At 38.8% G+C, this 17,963-nt stretch overlaps 2 protein-coding genes and 1 pseudogene across 2 annotated transcripts; 1 reads left to right on the forward strand and 2 right to left on the reverse strand.

The window, feature by feature from the left end:
- Window positions 1-4,027: 4,027 nt before the first annotated feature.
- LOC116197229 lies at window positions 4,028-6,056 on the reverse strand (annotated as a pseudogene).
- A 738-nt stretch (window positions 6,057-6,794) lies between these two features.
- LOC116197245 (receptor-like protein EIX2) lies at window positions 6,795-10,017 on the forward strand. The gene is made up of 4 exons (XM_031527325.1): window positions 6,795-7,414; window positions 7,660-8,497; window positions 9,194-9,393; window positions 9,477-10,017. The coding sequence occupies exons 1-4, from the start codon at window positions 6,795-6,797 to the stop codon at window positions 10,015-10,017; spliced, it is 2,199 nt and encodes a 732-aa protein (XP_031383185.1).
- A 1,899-nt stretch (window positions 10,018-11,916) lies between these two features.
- LOC116195620 (rac-like GTP-binding protein 5) lies at window positions 11,917-15,879 on the reverse strand. The gene is made up of 7 exons (XM_031524909.1): window positions 15,577-15,879; window positions 14,144-14,231; window positions 13,948-14,057; window positions 13,802-13,865; window positions 13,058-13,122; window positions 12,863-12,928; window positions 11,917-12,588 (listed from the first exon to the last, which is right to left on the reverse strand). The coding sequence occupies exons 1-7, from the start codon at window positions 15,673-15,675 to the stop codon at window positions 12,484-12,486; spliced, it is 597 nt and encodes a 198-aa protein (XP_031380769.1). The 5' UTR covers window positions 15,676-15,879; the 3' UTR covers window positions 11,917-12,483.
- Window positions 15,880-17,963: the final 2,084 nt, after the last annotated feature.

Here is a 17,963-nt window from a genome sequence, read left to right on the forward strand (position 1 = left end):
ATCGTTTCACGGGCATTATTCCTGAGGGTTTGGGACAACTTTCAAGGCTCGAAATCTTGCATCTTTCTAGTAACTCATTGGAAGGCACAGTTTCCGAATTGCATTTCACGAATCTCTTGGGATTGAAGCACCTAGACATCAGCAATAACCATTTGACTGTCGAGTTGGACCCTGACTGGGCGCCTCCATTTCGACTCATTTCCATCATGATGGGATCTTGCAGATTCAAAACAAAATTCCCGCAGTGGATTAGATCACAAAAGGATGCCCATACACTAGATCTGTCCAATGCCTCCATTTCCGGGGAGATGCCGCAGTGGTTGGCAACTGACCTGAAATTGAGCACATTAGATCTATCCAATAACTTCATCTCAGGGAGAATTCCTAACTTCTCTTCAACAGTGGAGTCATTGGTTCTCTCCCACAACCGGATCTCAGGATTGATTCCACCAAGTATTGGTGAAAATCCGGAAATGGATAATTTGTATCTCAATGATAACCATCTGACTGGCCCAATACCGGCTTCATTGTGTAAGTTAAGGTCTGTATCTTTTTTGGACCTTTCGAGAAACAACCTCTCAGGCTGGATCCCCAACTGTTTGGGGAATGCAACTTCACTGATTCTCATAAACTTTTCATCCAATAAACTGTCTGGAGTTATTCGGAGATCCATCGGACATCTTGACCTCAGGTCTTTACACCTGAACAACAATAGCCTCCATGGAGAAGTCCCAGATTCCTTTCGAAACCTTTGGCAATTGCAGATGTTGGATCTTGGAGAGAATAAGCTATCCGGAGATTTACCTGAATGGTTCGGGGGGGACGTTCAGTTATTACGAACCCTTAGACTTCGAGAGAATCATTTCATTGGAACTCTTCCTAGGCAATTGTGCTGATTGTCCCTAATGCAGCTTTTAGACGTGGCAGTTAACAACCTGCATGGAACAATTCCACATTGCTTTGGCTCCCTGATTAGCATGTCTTCCTCGCCTGAACTGAATCATTCTCGTCCATCCGGTATCCCTATCACCAATTGGGATGGAGAACCAGTGGCGGAGGTCATGAAAGGAAGAGAGCTTGAATACACCACAACCCTGAAGTTCATGTTCTCTCTGGACCTCTCAAGCAATAACTTTGTTGGGCTGATTCCACACGAGCTGACATCACTTACCGCATTGAACAGTTTGAATCTATCCCACAACCTTCTCTCAGGGAACATCCCGGAAAAGATTGGGGACATGAAATGGCTGGAGTCGCTCGACTTCTCGGGGAACCAACTTTCAGGGGAAATTCCCCCAAGCATATCTCTTCTGACAATGTTAAGCCACCTAAACCTGTCGGACAACAATCTCGCAGGTAAAATTCCAAAGAGCAGTCAGCTAGATTCTCTTTATGTGTCCGATCATTCCATATATTCAGGCAATCCTTTACTATGCGGCGATCCACTTTTAAACAAGTGCCTAGGTCAGGAGGAGGCACCCACACCTCCAAAGATCCCGAGCAAGGAAAACATGGGTGGCTCAGATCCGTTGGATAAGGTGACATTTTATGGAGTTGTAATGCTCGGGTTCGCGACTGGATTCTGGGGAGCAATCGGGATTCTGGTATTCAAAAAGAGTTGGAGAGCTGCCTACTTTACATTCGCCGAAGAAATCGCAAACAAGATTTATGTGGCAGCATCATTGAAGGTGGCCAAACTGAAAACAAGAATGAGAGGAGAATGAGCAGAGGCGGAACATAGAAGACTTGCTATCATTTCATGTTGTTGGTGACTGTTAGTTTATTTATTAAATGCAGAATATTAATTTGAGCTTTATTTTATGAGTATTTATTTTGTGAAGAAAATGTTATATTAATGCAGAATATTAATTTGAACTTTATTATATGAGTATTTATTGTATATTGTGAAAAAAAAATGTTCTAGTTTAATTTGGTGGGCACTAACTTATCAAGGGGAACTCTTACACATGTTCATATATATTGCCACCACTTTTACACATTCACTAATCAAAACTGGATTGAACGCGCCTACACTATGCACGGACAAATTAGAAAGATGATAAAAAAGAACATATTAATGTCATAGTAATTTGATATTAAACTGTTTTTGACAAAACAAAGATTGTAATAATAATTTATAAAAATGAAAAAAAAAGTTAATAAAATAAAAAAGAGAAAGGCACCACAAATGGGAAGAGAAAAGGAAGGGAGAGAGAAGGAGGGAGAAAACTTAAAGAGAATGGGTAATTATTTTATCTCAAATATTACCATCATGCCGTAAATGTAAAAGTGGTTAATTAATAAATTTATACTGCTATGAGAAAAAAATGGAAACTAAAAGTAAAACAAAAGATGTTTCGATCTTTATAACAGTACAGAATATAAGAGAAGAAAACTTAATAGGATTAAGTACCCGTTTTGTTTGAGGTATGAAAATGGAAATCCTAAGAGTTAATAAAGAACGCGAGAGTCCGTAATAAGTATCGAATATGTAATTTTTTTATTATCAGTGTGCCACTACACTATACTCTTTTTGATCAACTCTTGTTAATTTAATAGCAAGAGCTTTATGATTTCTTAAATAAATTATAGTAAAATACACGCTTCAAGGAAACTTATAAACGCTACCTATAACAAATCTCTACTAAGACTCGATGGTCATAGAAGGGAATGATCTTCAATATGATCATTGCGTTTGGTAACGAAGTTAAGTTTGATTTAATTTGATTTAGTTTGATTTGAAAAGATGAAGACAGAAATAATTGAAAAAAGTATGTGAAAGAATTTAAAGAAGAAAATAAAAAAGTAATAATTGTGTCGTCGAATTGATGAAAAAGTGTTGAATAGTTGAGAGAATTTAATTTTAAAAAATTAATTGTAATAATAGATAAGGAAAATTATAATAAAAAATTTGGACAAAAAGATATAAAAGTAACTATTAGTTAGTATGGTAAAAAAAAATGAAAAACTAATCCTTGTTTTCCCATAATTTTATTACGTGTTTTAAACAAACATCAGCGCATCCACCGACCCATCAACGGCACAAAGACACATTTACAAAGTGCATTATGAGTATCTTTTCGTTATTGTAATGAATGATTAAGTACGTTGATTTTGAAAGTCAATGGAGATCATGTCTGCTTCCATGGGCAAATCTTGGGGAGCACCCACTAAGACTTTCGTGTTCTAATCAGATTAGTTTCATGTCTGATCTTGAACTTGACGCTCACAGCACTCCAAATTTTCTAGAGTTTGATTGGCCATCGATCGAATAACCGCCTTCCGTGTTAACAGAACATTCGCACGTGCATGACCATTTATCACAACGTGTGAGAGGCAAGCCTAGGAGAACCCAATAAAAGGAGCGCTTCGAGATGTCAAAAACCATATAATATAAACTTAAAACACGAGTAATATGATTTGTTCGACGTGATCTGTTCTCTTTAAACAGACCAGCCTCGCACGACAGTCTCGAATTAGTGCCTCTGATTAGATGAAGGGAAGGTAGAGCAGCTTTTCCTGTCTGAATAATATGAGGGAAATTATTTGCAGGATGATGTAATTATAAATCTGACATAGCAACTGCTGATTGATTCAGTTAGCACATAGCAACTCTAACTACCTGTTTGAAAGAGAGAGCCCTACTGATGACAAAACTACAGGTGCAGCAGAGATAATTTATATTAGTGAATGATTAATAAATAATCACGTGCCACCGGCAGATCGGTTTTGCCCGAATAAACGAAATATTCATAGATATTTCCACTCTGCATATCAAATTGGAAAGAGCAACGCCTTGTTACAGTGAAACCAATATTTACTCCTTACAGTAATACAGACCACATCTCAGGGCCATAGTAATGAGCATTTAGAAAACAAACTTGAGTCATGATCTCCAATCGGGCCGTACGAGGGGAGAAGAAGAGGACATACTTTAAGGCACAAATGAAGTCCCTCCAAGTATCACAATCAAGGAATTTAGCAGTTAAATTATGCAAATCTAAGACCTTACCACAGCAAACTTCCCTGCAGGTTACAGACACATATATATTTGTATCACATCGTTGTCCCATCTACGATATTATACATATCACAACATAAGCCTTGAGACCTGGCTCCAGCAAATCAAACAATGCCCAACAATAATATAAAGCCCCCTTCTAGAAACTGCTAACCTTCGACCCGCTCCTGTTAGTCAAATCGATAAACTAACCAAAGCAAAGCCCTCTGGTGCTTCTTCTGTAAGTACCTAACAGAACATCATCCCTGAACTGCCCAACATTCCGAATGGCTTGTCTTCTTCATCTTCTCTTCATGAATCATAGTATGGAGCAGCCGCCGTGGGACTTTCTCTTCTTTCTCTTCCTCTGCTTAGGGGGCTGCAGTACCACCTTAATGGCTGCGTCAAATACAGCTTTTACGTTCTGCATTGAAAACAAATGGAAGTTTGATGTCAGTGAGGAAGACAGTAACAAGTTCCTTCTTTCAAAGTTTGTGCATAGCTATGGAATCCGGCTCGGCCAAATGGGTCCAGTTTTCACAAAAAAAACCAGATAGGCAAATGGATCCAGCAGACTGTCCAGTTCAGCTGGTTTCAAGTTGAGATTGCAAGATCCATTTTCCATAGTTAAAGCAACTTTAAGGACCGGTCCAGTTATCAAAACCATGGCTTTTGATTGATGAGAAACAGTGGGTGGACCTGTTGAGTCTTCGAGCTGCACTCGATATAAGCAGCTGCCCCAATCAGCTTCTTCAGTTCCTCTCCCTGTCAAAAGAACTCACAAGATAATACATCTTTCTATCAGAACTGTCATGAATCCAAAATTCTTACATGGGGCATGTACATGACGGTTATGAACAGAAAGCAAAACCAGCGAGGAAGGTGAACACCTCACCTGAGCTGTGGTGATTGGAACAGCCCCTGGGTGGTCTAAGAAGAACTGCTTGTCATCTCGAAGATCTGCAACAAGTAAGACCACATGGGGTTAAGAAAAATCAAACCAGATTTTTGGCACCTAGAATATGTTCAACCGGTAACATCACGCTCAGAAAAAAAAATTACACAGACATAGACAATTACTGTTTACGGCAGCTTTATCTAAGATTAATAGTAGTGCCATGATAATAATTTATCATTATTATTACTATTATTCTTTTTAATAAGAGCCTCCATATGGACCCAACTTGGGCTCAAAGGGCTAGCATGGGCATCTTTACGAAGCTCATGGAGGTGACATGCCACGTTAAACTTGAGGCCAGGAAGTCGAACATGAGAGCTTTCACCATGCTTGCTTTTGTTCCCAACCTTGACCAATTCATTAGGTCAGAGCAAATATTAAGTTGCAGACGGCAAAAGACTGATGGACCAATTAACCAATGTTTTAAAGAGGACAACTTCAGTAACAAATGACCAGTAGATATTAGCTGGCTAAAAAACCGTGTAGGCAGTATAGATGAGATGCTAGTACAAGCATACAACTTAGCATATGTTGAAATGAATTTATCATCGAATCATGCACAAATTGCCCGTTTGAAATTCAAGGCGAATTACAGCCTTAGGGCTCGCTCTCAGAAAGAAATTAACATGACAAGAGAAAGATAGTTAAGAAAGAAAATTAAGTTGTAGACGCTAACCGAGCTTTGTCCCAACAAGTATAATTGGAACCCCAGGGGCATAATGTCGCAGCTTAGGAATCTACTGCACATTCAGAACAGAAAAAACCCTAATCACAACAATGATCGGGCAAATCATTCCAAAGAGATGATTTGATTGAGACCCGCCTATTGTAGTCTTCCTATTGTAGTCAACCTATTGTAGTCTTCCTGCCCTGCTCCATTAAAGATTTCAATATTAACGTCAAGATGATTCTTGATAAGTAAAAGACACAGGAATAGATTCAGATTAACAACACACCGGCAGTGTCCCACAAGCCCAAATTTACAGTGCTGCCATCAACAACTACATTTGCGCTGAAATTGTCAAACACGATTGGCACATAGTCCTGTTCAGACATACAGAGAAGAGGCCAGGGGTCATCAGTATTATGAATGAACATCATAGCAAATTAAGGAGGAATTAAGATGTCGAACTTTAAATGGAAAACAGTTAAATCTAGATTTGATGCTATGAAGTTATATACAATTCCGAATATACACTTTCATTAAATATTAAATATAAACAGATATTATTTCTTATGAGTTTATTTTTATAATCTATAATAATCATATATAAATATATATCCAACTTCAAGTTATAAAATATTATGAATAGGTCTTATTTTCCTAAGTTGATTTCTTATATTATGTTTCTTCTTTTTTCCATTTCAAATATATACTTTCCAACTGTTTTTCTTTTTTAAAATAACCATACAAGGTCGTGGAGGGGCAATCGACCTATATTAAACTTATTTGTTGTCATTTTGGCAGAATAAAAATAATACTCTCCAATACAAACTAAATTATGATAACGTAGTATGATAACTATCAATATAATGTTATCACATAATCATTTTAATTGAAAAAATCAAAAACATTTCACGCGTAACGCGTGGATTTTCATCTAGTTGAAGATTAAAAAAAAAAAAAAACTCGACACAAAATTGCTGGAAGAATGGAAAATTGAAGAGAGGAGGAAAGTTTGATGAATTTCGAGGAAGGAGTGGTTTCGGGAGGATGTCATTAGTCATGTTGACTTGACTCCGTTGACTTGACTAAAAACAGTAGCCGAGCTTATGGATGATTATCGTGTGATTATCCATAGAAGACATCTCCACAGTCGATTCCGCATCGTGATCATGGGAAGATATCATCAACTCCCGGGTTTCGTAATATTCTGTGTGCTGTTGCTCCTCATAGGCAGCTCATGGCGTTGTTCCTGTGGAAATTCAAGTGCACTGTCGTGCAGACGAGAAGAAAGGGATGCGCTGCTCGAATTCAAGCAAAGTCTTGAGTCGAACTCATCGAATGGCTTCCCCCTCTCATGGGAAGCAGAAGATTGCTGCGACTGGGAAGGACTGAGCTGCGATAGAGCCACCGGACACGTCATCAGGCTCGAAATACTCCCCCGGGTAACAACAATAACAGACGACCCTTTTTCAAAATGGGAATCTTATGAAGAATCAGATCCAGCAGTAAACGCCTCAGAGCTGAGCCCTTCCCTCCTGAGGCTGAGGTACCTGAACCACCTCGACCTCAGCGGCCTTCGTATACGTGGCAGCACTCCTATCCCTGCATTCATAGGTTCGATGGAACACCTGAGTTACCTGAACCTCTCGGAAGCTGGTTTTCAAGGAGCGGTTCCTCCCCACCTGGGAAATCTCACCAGCTTAGAGATCCTCGATCTCCAAGTCCACTGGCCCAATAATGGTTTATTCCTGGCCCATTTCCACTGGATTTCTCGTCTCGTGGCCTTAAAGTACCTCGACTTGAGTGGTGTACATACTAGAAAAGCACAGGATCTGATGCAGGTACTCAACTCGCTTCCTTCGCTATCGCACTTGGCATTGCGCTCTTGTTTCTCGGCCGGCGCATTTAGTATATCCCCTAGTCTCTTCAACTCTAGCTTTCTCGCCAGACTCCAATACCTCGACCTCTCATTTAATTCCCTTCAAGGCCCCATTCCTACATTCCTACTTTCTTGCGGAATATGACATCTATCAGACATCTTGATCTCTACTGGAACGATCTAAACTGTTCCATTCCTATTTGGTTTAGTAATCTTAACGGCTTGGTTCATCTCGATCTTGGGGGTAATGGGCTTAACAGCATTGAAGGAGGGTTCTCGTTTTTCATTAGAGACAAATGCCCCCTGCGGTTCTTGAGTTTGGAAGGCAACCAACTTCAAGGGGAGAACGGTAGAAATTCCAGTGGATTCTGTGCATTTGGCCTCGAGTTCTTGAGCCTGCAAGAAAATAGGTATTCCGGCGAATTGCCAGACTGGTTATGGAACCTCAAGAGTTTAAAACACCTAATCCTCAACGGCAACTCGTTCACCGGTCTAGTTCCCAATTCCTTAGGAGCACTGAGTAGCTTGATGGAATTAGATCTCTCGAAAAACAAGCTGCAGAGGCCTATCCCAAGGTCGTTGGAGCGATTGTCGTCCTTACGATGGTTGGACCTGAGCAGTAATCTTTTCATGAGCAGTAATCTTTTCATGGGCATTATTCCTGAGGGTTTGGGACAACTTTCAAGGCTCGAATTCTTGGATCTTTCTAATAACTCATTGGAAGGCACAGTTTCCAAATTGCATTTCACGAATCTCTTGGGATTGAAGTACCTAGACATCAGCAATAACCATTTGACTGTCAAGTTGGACTCTGAGTGGGCACCTCCATTTCGACTCATTTTCATCATGATGGGATCTTGCAGATTCGGAACAGAATTCCCGCAGTGGATTAGATCACAAAAGGATGCCCATACACTACATCTGTCCAATGCCTCCATTTCCGGGAAGATGCCGCAGTGGTTGGCAACTGACCTGCAATTGAGGACATTAATTGTAATGGGATTGTATGTTTAATAATATATGGGGCCCACCAGTTTGACTTTTGAAATGTGTGTTTTGTTGTGTAGTGTATTGAGTTAAAGTTAAAGTTAAAATTTTAAACCACGACTCTGAAAACAAACGGAGCATTATCTATCCAATAACTTCATCTCAGGGAGAATTCTTAACTTCTCTTCAACAATGGCATCATTGGATCTCTCCCACAACCTGATCTCAGGATCGATTCCACCAAGTAATGGTGAAAATCCGGAAATGAATTATTTGTTTCTCAATGATAACCTTCTGACTGGCCCAATACCGACTTCATTGTGTAAGTTAAGGTCTCTACTTGCTTTGCACCTTTCGAGAAATAAGCTATCAGGCTGCATCCCCAACTGTTGGGGGAATACAACTTCACTATCTTTCATAAACTTTTCATCCAATAAACTGTCTGGAGTTATTCCAAGTTCTATCGGAAATGTTCACCTCTGGTATCTACACCTGAACAACAATAGCCTCCGTGGAGAAGTTCCAGATTCCTTTAGAAACCTGTTGGGATTGGAGATTTTGGATCTTGGAGAGAATAAGCTATCCGGAGCTTTACCTGCATGGATCGGGGGGGAAGTTCAGTCATTACAAATCCTTAGACTTCGAGAGAATCATTTCACTGGAACTCTTCCCATGCGTTTGTGCTCATTGGTCCAATTGCAGCTTTTAGATGTGGCAGTTAACAACCTGCATGGAACAATTCCACGTTGCTTTGGCTCCCTGATTGGCATGTCTCATAGTTCATCGCCTGAAAATGTTTCTAAAGTTACACTTCCCAAGCGTATAATTCATCTCGATTGGGATGAAGAACCAATGGTGGAGGTCATGAAAGGAAGAGAGCTTGAATACACCACAACCCTGAAGTTCATGTTTCTTTGGACCTCTCAAGCAATAACTTTTCCGGGCCGATTCCAGACGAGCTGACATCGCTAACCGCGTTGAACAGTTTGAATCTATCCCACAACCTTCTCTCAAGGAACATCCCGAAAAAGATTGGGGACATGAAGTGGCTGGAGTCACTCGACTTCTTGGGGAACCAACTTTCAGGGGAAATTCCACCAAGCATATCCCTTCTAACAATGTTAAGCCACCTAAACCTGTCGGACAACAACCTCACAGGTAAAATTCCAAAGAGCAGTCAGCTAGATTCTCTTTATGTGTCCGATTATTCCATATATTCAGGGAATCCTTTACTCTGCGGCGATCCACTTTTAAACAAGTGCCCGAGTCAGGAGGAGGCACCCACGCCATCAAAGATCCCAAGCAAGGAAAACATGGGTGGCTCAGATCCGTTGGATAAGGTGACATTTTATGGAGTTGTAATGCTCGGGTTCGCGACTGGATTCTGGGGAGCAATCGGGATTTTGGTATTCAAAAAGAGCTGGAGAGCTGCCTACTTTACATTCGCGGAAGAAATCGCGAACAAGATTTATGTGGCAGTATCACTGAAGGTGGCCAAACTGAAAACAAGAATGAGAGGAGAATGAGCAGAGGCAGAGCATAAAAGACTTGCTATCATCTCATGTTGTTTGTCACTGTTACTTTATATATTAAATGCATAATATTAATTTGAGATTTATTTTATGAGTATTTATTTTGTGAAGAAAATGTTATATTAATGCAGATTATTAATTTGAACTTTATTATATGAGTGTTTATTGTATATTGTGAAAAAAAAAAGTTCTAGTTTAATTTGGTGGGCACTAACTTATCAAGGGGAACTCTTACACATGTTTATATATATTGCCACCATTTTACACATTCACTAATCAAAACTGGATTGAATGCGCCTGCACTATGCACGGACAAATTAGAAAGATGATAAAAAAGAACATATTAATGTCATAGTAATTTGATATTAAACTGTTTTTGACAAAACAAAGATTGTAATAATAATTTATAAAAATGAAAAAAAAAGTTAATAAAATAAAAAAGAGAAAGGCACCACAAATGGGAAGAGAAAAGGAAGGGAGAGAGAAGGAGGGAGAAAACTTAAAGAGAATGGGTAATTATTTTATCTCAAATATTACCATCATGCCGTAAATGTAAAAGTGGTTAATTAATAAATTTATACTGTTATGAGAAAAAAATGGAAACTAAAAGTAAAACAAAAGATGTTTTGATCTTTATAATAGTACAGAATATAAGAGAAGAAAACTTAATAGGATTAAGTACCCGTTTGGTTTGAGGTATGAAAATGGAAATCCTAAGAGTTAATAAAGAACGCGAGAGTCCATAATAAGTATCAAATATGTAATTTTTTTATTATCAGTGTGCCACTACACTATACTCTTTCTGATCAGCTCTTGTTAATTTAATAGCAAGAGCTTTTTGATTTCTTAAATAAATTATAGTAAAATGCACGCTTCAAGGAAACTTATAAACGCTACCTACAACAAATCTCTACTGAGACTCGATGGTCATAGAAGGGAATGATCTTCAATATGATCATTGCGTTTGGTAATGAAGTTAAGTTTCATTTAATTTGATTTAGTTTGATTTGAAGAGATGAAGACAAAAATAATTGGAAAAAGTTGTGAGAGAATTTAAAGAAGAAAATAAAAAAGTAATAATTGTGTTGTTGAATTGATGAAAAAATGTTGAATAGTTGAGAGAATTTAGTCTTAAAAAATTAATTGTAATAATAGATAAGAAAAAGTATAATAGAAATTTTGAAGAAAAAGATATAAAAGTAACTATTAGTTAGTATGGTAAAAAAAAAAACTAATCCTTGTTTTTCCATAATTTTATTACGTGTTTTAAACAAACATCAGCACATCCACCGACCCATCAACGGCACAAAGACACATTTACAAAGTGCATTATGAGTGTCTTTTCGTTATTGTAATGAATGATTAAGTGCGTTGATTTTGAAAGTCAATGGAGATCATGTCTGCTTCCATGGGCAAAGACATTTAATATAAACTTCTAACACTAGTAATATGTTCACTTCTTTGTTGAACGCCATAAGGTCTATTTGAAAAGCACAATAATCAATGGATGCAATTTGTTCGACGTGATCTGTTCTCTTTAAACGGACCAGCCTAGCACGACAGTCTCGAATTAGTGCCTCTGATTAGATGAAGGCAAGGTATAGCAGCTTTTCCTGTCTGAATATTATGAGAGAAATTATTTGCAGGATGATGTAATTATAAATCTGACATAGCAACTGCTGTTGGATTCAGTTGGCACAGAGCAATTCTAACTACCGGTTTGAAAGAGAGCGCCCTACTGATGACAAAACTACAGATGCAGCAGAGATAATTTATATTAGTGAATGATTAATAAATAATCACGTGCCACCGGCAGATCGGTTTTGCCCGAATAAACAAAAGATTCATAGATATTTCCACTCTGCATATCAAATTGGAAAGAGCAACGCCTTGTTACAGTGAAACCAATATTTACTCCTTACAGTAATACAGACCACATCTGCATGTCCACCGAAGATTGCAAAATCTCAGGGCCATAGTAATGGGCATTTAGAAAACAAACTTGAGTCATGATCTCCAATCGGGCCGTACGAGGGGAGAAGAAGAGGACATACTTTAAGGCACAAATGAAGTCCCTCCAAGTATCACAATCAAGGAATTCAGCAGTTAAATTATGCAAATCTAAGACCTTACCACAGCAAACTTCCCTGCAGGTTACAGACACATATATATTTGTATCACATCGTTGTCCCGTCTACGATATTATACATATCACAACATAAGCCTTGAGATCACAACATAAGCCTTGAGACCTCGCTCCAGCAAATCAAACAATGCCCAACAATAATATAAAGCCCCCTTCTAGAAACTGCTAACCTTCAACCCGCTCCTGTTAGTCAAATCGATAAACTAACCAAAGCAAAGCCCTCTGGTGCTTCTTCTGTAAGTACCTAACTGAACATCATCCCTGAACTGCCCAACATTCCGAATGGCTTGTCTTCTTCATCTTCTCTTCATGAATCATAGTATGGAGCAGCCGCCGTGGGACTTTCTCTTCTTTCTCTTCCTCTGCTTAGGGGGCTGCAGTACCACCTTAATGGCTGCGTCAAATACAGCTTTTACGTTCTGCATTGAAAACAAATGGAAGTTTGATGTCAGTGAGGAAGACAGTAACAAGTTCCTTCTTTCAAAGTTTGTGCATAGCTATGGAATCCGGCTCGGCCAAATGGGTCCAGTTTTCACAAAAAAACCAGATAGGCAAATGGATCCAGCAGACTGTCCAGTTCAGCTGGTTTCAAGTTGAGATTGCAAGATCCATTTTCCATAGTTAAAGCAACTTTAAGGACCGGTCCAGTTATCAAAACCATAGCTTTTGATTGATGAGAAACAGTGGGTGGACCTGTTGAGTCTTCGAGCTGCACTCGATATAAGCAGCTGCCCCAATCAGCTTCTTCAGTTCCTCCCCCTGTCAAAAGAACTCACAAGATAATACATCTTTCTATCAGAACTGTCATGAATCCAAAATGCTTACATGGGGCATGTACATGACGGTTATGAACAGAAAGCAAAACCAGCGAGGAAGTGAACACCTCACCTGAGCTGTGGTGATTGGAACAGCCCCCGGGTGGTCTAAGAAGAACTGCTTGTCATCTCGAAGATCTGCAACAAGTAAGACCACATGGGGTCAAGAAAAATCAAACCAGATTTTTGGCACCTAGAATATGTTCAATCGGTAACATCACGCTCAGAAAAAAAATTACACAGACATAGACAATTACTGTTTACGGCAGCTTTATCTAAGATTAATAGTATTGGCATGATAATAATTTATCATTATTATTACTATTATTCTTTTTAATAAGAGCCTCCATATGGACCCAACTTGGCCCAAAGGGCCAGCATGGGCATCTTTACGAAGCTCATGCGGGTGACACGCCACGTTAAACTTGAGGCCAGGAAGTCGAACATGAGAGCTTTCACCATGCTTGCTTTTGTTCATAACCTTGACCAATTCATTAGGTCACAGCAAATATTAAGTTGCAGACGGCAAAAGACTGATGGACCAACAGTAACAAATGACCAGTAGAGATTAGCTGGCTAAGAAATCGTGTAGGCAGTATAGAAGAGATGCTAGTAAAAGCATACAACTTAGCATACAAGAGATGCTAGTACAAGCATACAACTTAGCATACGCTGAAATGACTTTGTCATCGAATCATGCACAAAGTGCCCATTTGAAATTCAAGGCGAATTACAGCCTTAGGGCTCGCTCTCAGAAAGAAATTAACATGACAAGAGAATGACAGTTAAGAAAGAAAATTAAGTTGTAGACGCTAACCGAGCTTTGTCCCAACAAGTATAATTGGAACCCCAGGTGCATAATGTCTCAGCTCAGGAATCCACTGCACATTCAAAACAGAAAAACCCTAATCACAACAATGATCAGGCAAATCATTCCAAAGAGAGGATTTAATTCAGACCCACCTTTTTGGCCACATTCTCGTAACTGGCCTTGCTGATGAGGGAAAAGGCAAGCAGGAAGACATCAGCTCCACGATAGCTCAGAGGTCTCAACCTATTGTAGTCTTCCTGCCCTGCTCCGTTAAAGATTTCAATATTAACGTCAAGATGATTCTCAATAAGTAAAAGGCACGGGAATAGATTCAGATTAACAACCCACCGGCAGTGTCCCACAAGCCCAAATTTACAGTGCTGCCATCAACAACTACATTTGCGCTGAAATTGTCAAACACAGTTGGCACATAGTCCTGTTCAGACATACAGAGAAGAGGCCAGGGGTCGTCAGTACTATGAACGTCATAGCAAATTAAAGAGGAATTAAGATGTTGAAATTTAAATAGAAAACAGTCAAGTCTTCCACTTGAAGCAGCTTTGTGCTAAGAAGTAAACTCTACAGTTCTATCTCTCAAACAGAAAGAGAAACCAAAGTGAATTTCGAAAAAACAAAGAAAATCACAAGTTCAGCCTGTTTGAGTTTGAGCCAGTATTTCAGATCAACGAGTTCATGTCTTTCTTTGACTAAAAATAAGCCAAGCCACATATCCAACGTCCCAAACCATAAATGATCATTGTCACATTCTAGAGAGGAAAGCAGAAGAGAAATGCGAATGCAATACGTGCTCATTGGTTCCCTTGATCAGCTATGGCGGAAAATAAATAAATAAACAAATAAACTAAACTGACAATTGATTTCGTTAAAAAAGCTATATAATTCAACAGAACCTAAAATTTCCCGTGCCACAGTAATTCCAAAAGCCCGATTCAGAACTCTGCGAAAACATAAAATCAAAACTCACTGTTATCAAATTACAGTTGGAGAACAGATAATTAGGAAGCAACCTTAATGTTTCAATTCAAGTATCATCGAGAAACTTATAAAGTGTGACTTAGGACTTTGTTAATATACACAGCCTGAAAAAACAGGGTGATCCAATATTGCTGAAGAGTTGGTTCAACTAGCTCCATTCGGCATTTTAAAATAAACAAGGTCAAACTACCCCAGAAATCTAAACGGGATCAGAGAATATATCGGATGATACCGAAAATTACAGGATAAATCGAAAAGACAAACACCAACTTTTTCTAGTTTAAGCATTCAGCTCAAGACGTTTGCAGTAACTTTCTAATTCAAGAACCCCAAATGGCCGACGCAGAGAAAATGCTCCAAAGGAAAGAGAACATCACCCAACAAAGTCAAACACTCATGCTTCAAGCGTTGAATGAGCAGCTCAAGAACTTCAAATGATCCAATCAATAGCCCTCTACCACATCCCTAATCAAACACCCAGATTACAGAACCAAGCAATTAACAAGAAATCAAGCAAAAGCCCAGAAAAGAAGCGGCAGGGGCACTCATCGAAGTTCAAGCATCCCTATCTTTGAGAATGCCGTACCCAATTAACAAGAAATCAAGTAAAAGCCCTAAAATTTGCAACCCCCTCCCAGTCCCAGCTGATCAAAAGGACCTCGAGAGCCCAATTTGAGCAGGGACACCGAATTTTCTCGGGGGTAGTGAACAGTGACCGGAAAGCTAGGAGCTTTCTGGGGGTTGGACTTGGAGCTAGAAATGAGATGAGGGGGGTGAGGAGATACCGTGGGAAAGGTGTTGCTGGTGTAGGAGATGAGCATGCAGGTCTTCCCGACGGCTCCATCGCCGACCGTCACGCACTTTATGAACCTCGACGCGCTCATTGATGAACCAAAGCCGCTGCTGCTATTTCTCTGTCTCACTCACTCCAAGATGAAAGCAAGCATGCACATTGAAAAGCTTTCAGAGCCACAGTGAACTCTTTACAGAGAGAGAGAGAGAGAGAGGACAGCTCTTGACAGCTATGGATGGATGGATAGAATGGGAGGAAGAAGAGAGATGACTTCTCTCTTAATGATCGTCTTTTTCTCTTTTCTTTTTCCGGAGAAATTTTTCCACGCCTAGACGTAAAGAAATCATCTATTAAATTACAACAAATCTTAAAATGGATGTTAAGTAATAATCGTCATAAGGAATTATGAAACAAAGTGCGATATATCGATTTCTTTTCGAGTATGAACGAGGCTTATGTACCTAATATAATAAGAGAGAGTAAAGCGAAATAAATGAATTTATAAGTCTTAATAATAAGAAATGATGACCTATTTATTTCAAGTATTGTCATGTGTCGCAGCATTAGGACCTTTTCATCGCAATAAATCAATTTTATTTATAATAGGATTATTTAAAAAATTTAATTCTTTTTTTCGTTACAAGAATTCATGAATTTAGTATAATGAAATAAAAATTTTACCGGCCAATAAATGAATACGAATAGTCTCACAGTGAGAATTGAATCCGAAACCCTTTAATTACCGAATAAAAGCGCGCGCTCCTATATTACGTCCTCTTTGATAAAAAAATTTCTGATTTTTGCTTATTAACTTTCAAGTGGTGTTTGGATTGATGTAAAGTAGGGTGGTTTCCCGAGAAAATTCGAAGATTACAACCTATTTTACCTCGTTTAGACGTAAAGTGATTCATCATAATTACTTTCATGGATTAAGATTTTATGGGTGTGGTGGTGAAAGTTTTTATGATCGAAATATTTGATATTCTCGGATTATGACCATGGATCCCACGTCTTATCTATAAAAATAAATCACATATTATATTATCACTCACATTTTCCTTAATTCAATCTATTTAACACAATAATCTTACTTTTCGACCTTTTAACTCATGTAGGAGGATTAGCTAGTTAAATATTCCTTGTACATTCCCCATAACCTAACTGTTGGTGAACCAAACGCTCAAAGATCCTAAATTTTGAAAATTCCAAAAAGAACCTCAGAGAAAAAGCTAATACCCGCTCCCTCCCTTCTTTCCACACCTACCAAATACACTCTCTGATCTTACGAATGCACCAATTTCTGCGACCCGGAAAACATCTTCCATCCTCTGTCTCGGGAGTTTACGCTGAAAATGATCAGAAAGATCGGTTTTTCATTTGGTAATCCGCAAACTCTTATGATCACTCGTGGTATTTATCGAATACAATTTAGTAAAGCAAGGAATTTTATGATTTATAGATAGAACAAAACGATTTTCTAATCACTTTTTATGTTTTTTTTTTCCATAGGCCGCTAGTTTGTGAACATATATAACGTAATGGTTCAAATCGAGTTAACGACCATATTGAGTTCGCTTGATATTTTATGCCTTTTTTAGTGTGAAAAGAAAGGTCCGATGCTTAAAATAAGCAATGTGGTACCGCTTCTCTTTTTTCTTTTCTTTTTTAATAAGTAAAATGGTGATCAGCAGTGATGGCAATATTATCGTCCCCCGATAGTAATATTCGTGTTCTCGTGTTCAACCACGAATATATCAGACGAACTGAAAAACTAGCGCAAGCATTGACCCGTCAATATAACATCACTATGGGCTCAGTACAGTTCACAGAAACTAAAGATGATCCCAGATTCAAGTCAAATAGGCCATCCTAACATGTCTCCAAAAAATTCAAACTCGAAACTTGAGAATTTCCAGATGGCGTCAAAGTAAGTTTGGAATTACTAACTGATCGGCCCTAATGGTTGGTGCCACTTCTGTTAAGCATCATCATTTCGTGGAGAGAATGACAGTGAAAAAACGACCGAACCGACAAATTGAGCCGTCCTCTTGTAGCCTGTCTAGTCCCTATATTCTCCTTTTCCTTAATTACTTTCTGGTCCCTACATTCTTCTTTTCTGCTCCAATCGAGTCCCTCTACTTTAACATCTTCACAATGATAACTATGTTTCGAACGTACCGAGGATATATAATGCACTTTCGAGGCAATACGACCTCCGGTAAACTATGAATAGTCGACCGCATACATATTTACGATATTGCAGCGACAATGATTAAATAGAGAATTCGGACCCCATTAAGTCACCAAAAGGTGGCAATAACGTAATAATCAATTTTTTATCAGAAAATTAATTGATTAAGAGCATGATTATTGCTTAAA

The sequence above is a fragment of the Punica granatum genome, chromosome 2 (assembly GCF_007655135.1).
Source record: "Punica granatum isolate Tunisia-2019 chromosome 2, ASM765513v2, whole genome shotgun sequence".
Classification (NCBI taxonomy): Eukaryota; Viridiplantae; Streptophyta; class Magnoliopsida; order Myrtales; family Lythraceae; genus Punica; species Punica granatum.

Bases quoted from the DNA above. Each gene is read 5' to 3' on its own strand.
- LOC116197245 (XM_031527325.1), top strand. From the start codon at position 6,795: ATGGGAAGATATCATCAACTCCCGGGTTTCGTAATATTCTGTGTGCTG. The intron at 7,415-7,659 runs GTACCTCGACTT...GACATCTATCAG, and splicing joins TCTCGTCTCGTGGCCTTAAA to ACATCTTGATCTCTACTGGA. The intron at 9,394-9,476 runs GTTCATGTTTCT...CGCGTTGAACAG, and splicing joins GAATACACCACAACCCTGAA to TTTGAATCTATCCCACAACC.
- LOC116195620 (XM_031524909.1), bottom strand. From the start codon at position 15,675: ATGAGCGCGTCGAGGTTCATAAAGTGCGTGACGGTCGGCGATGGAGCC. The intron at 14,058-14,143 runs GTGGGTTGTTAA...TTAACGGAGCAG, and splicing joins GGGCTTGTGGGACACTGCCG to GGCAGGAAGACTACAATAGG. The intron at 12,589-12,862 runs GTCCACCCACTG...TTTTCAATGCAG, and splicing joins GCAGCTCGAAGACTCAACAG to AACGTAAAAGCTGTATTTGA.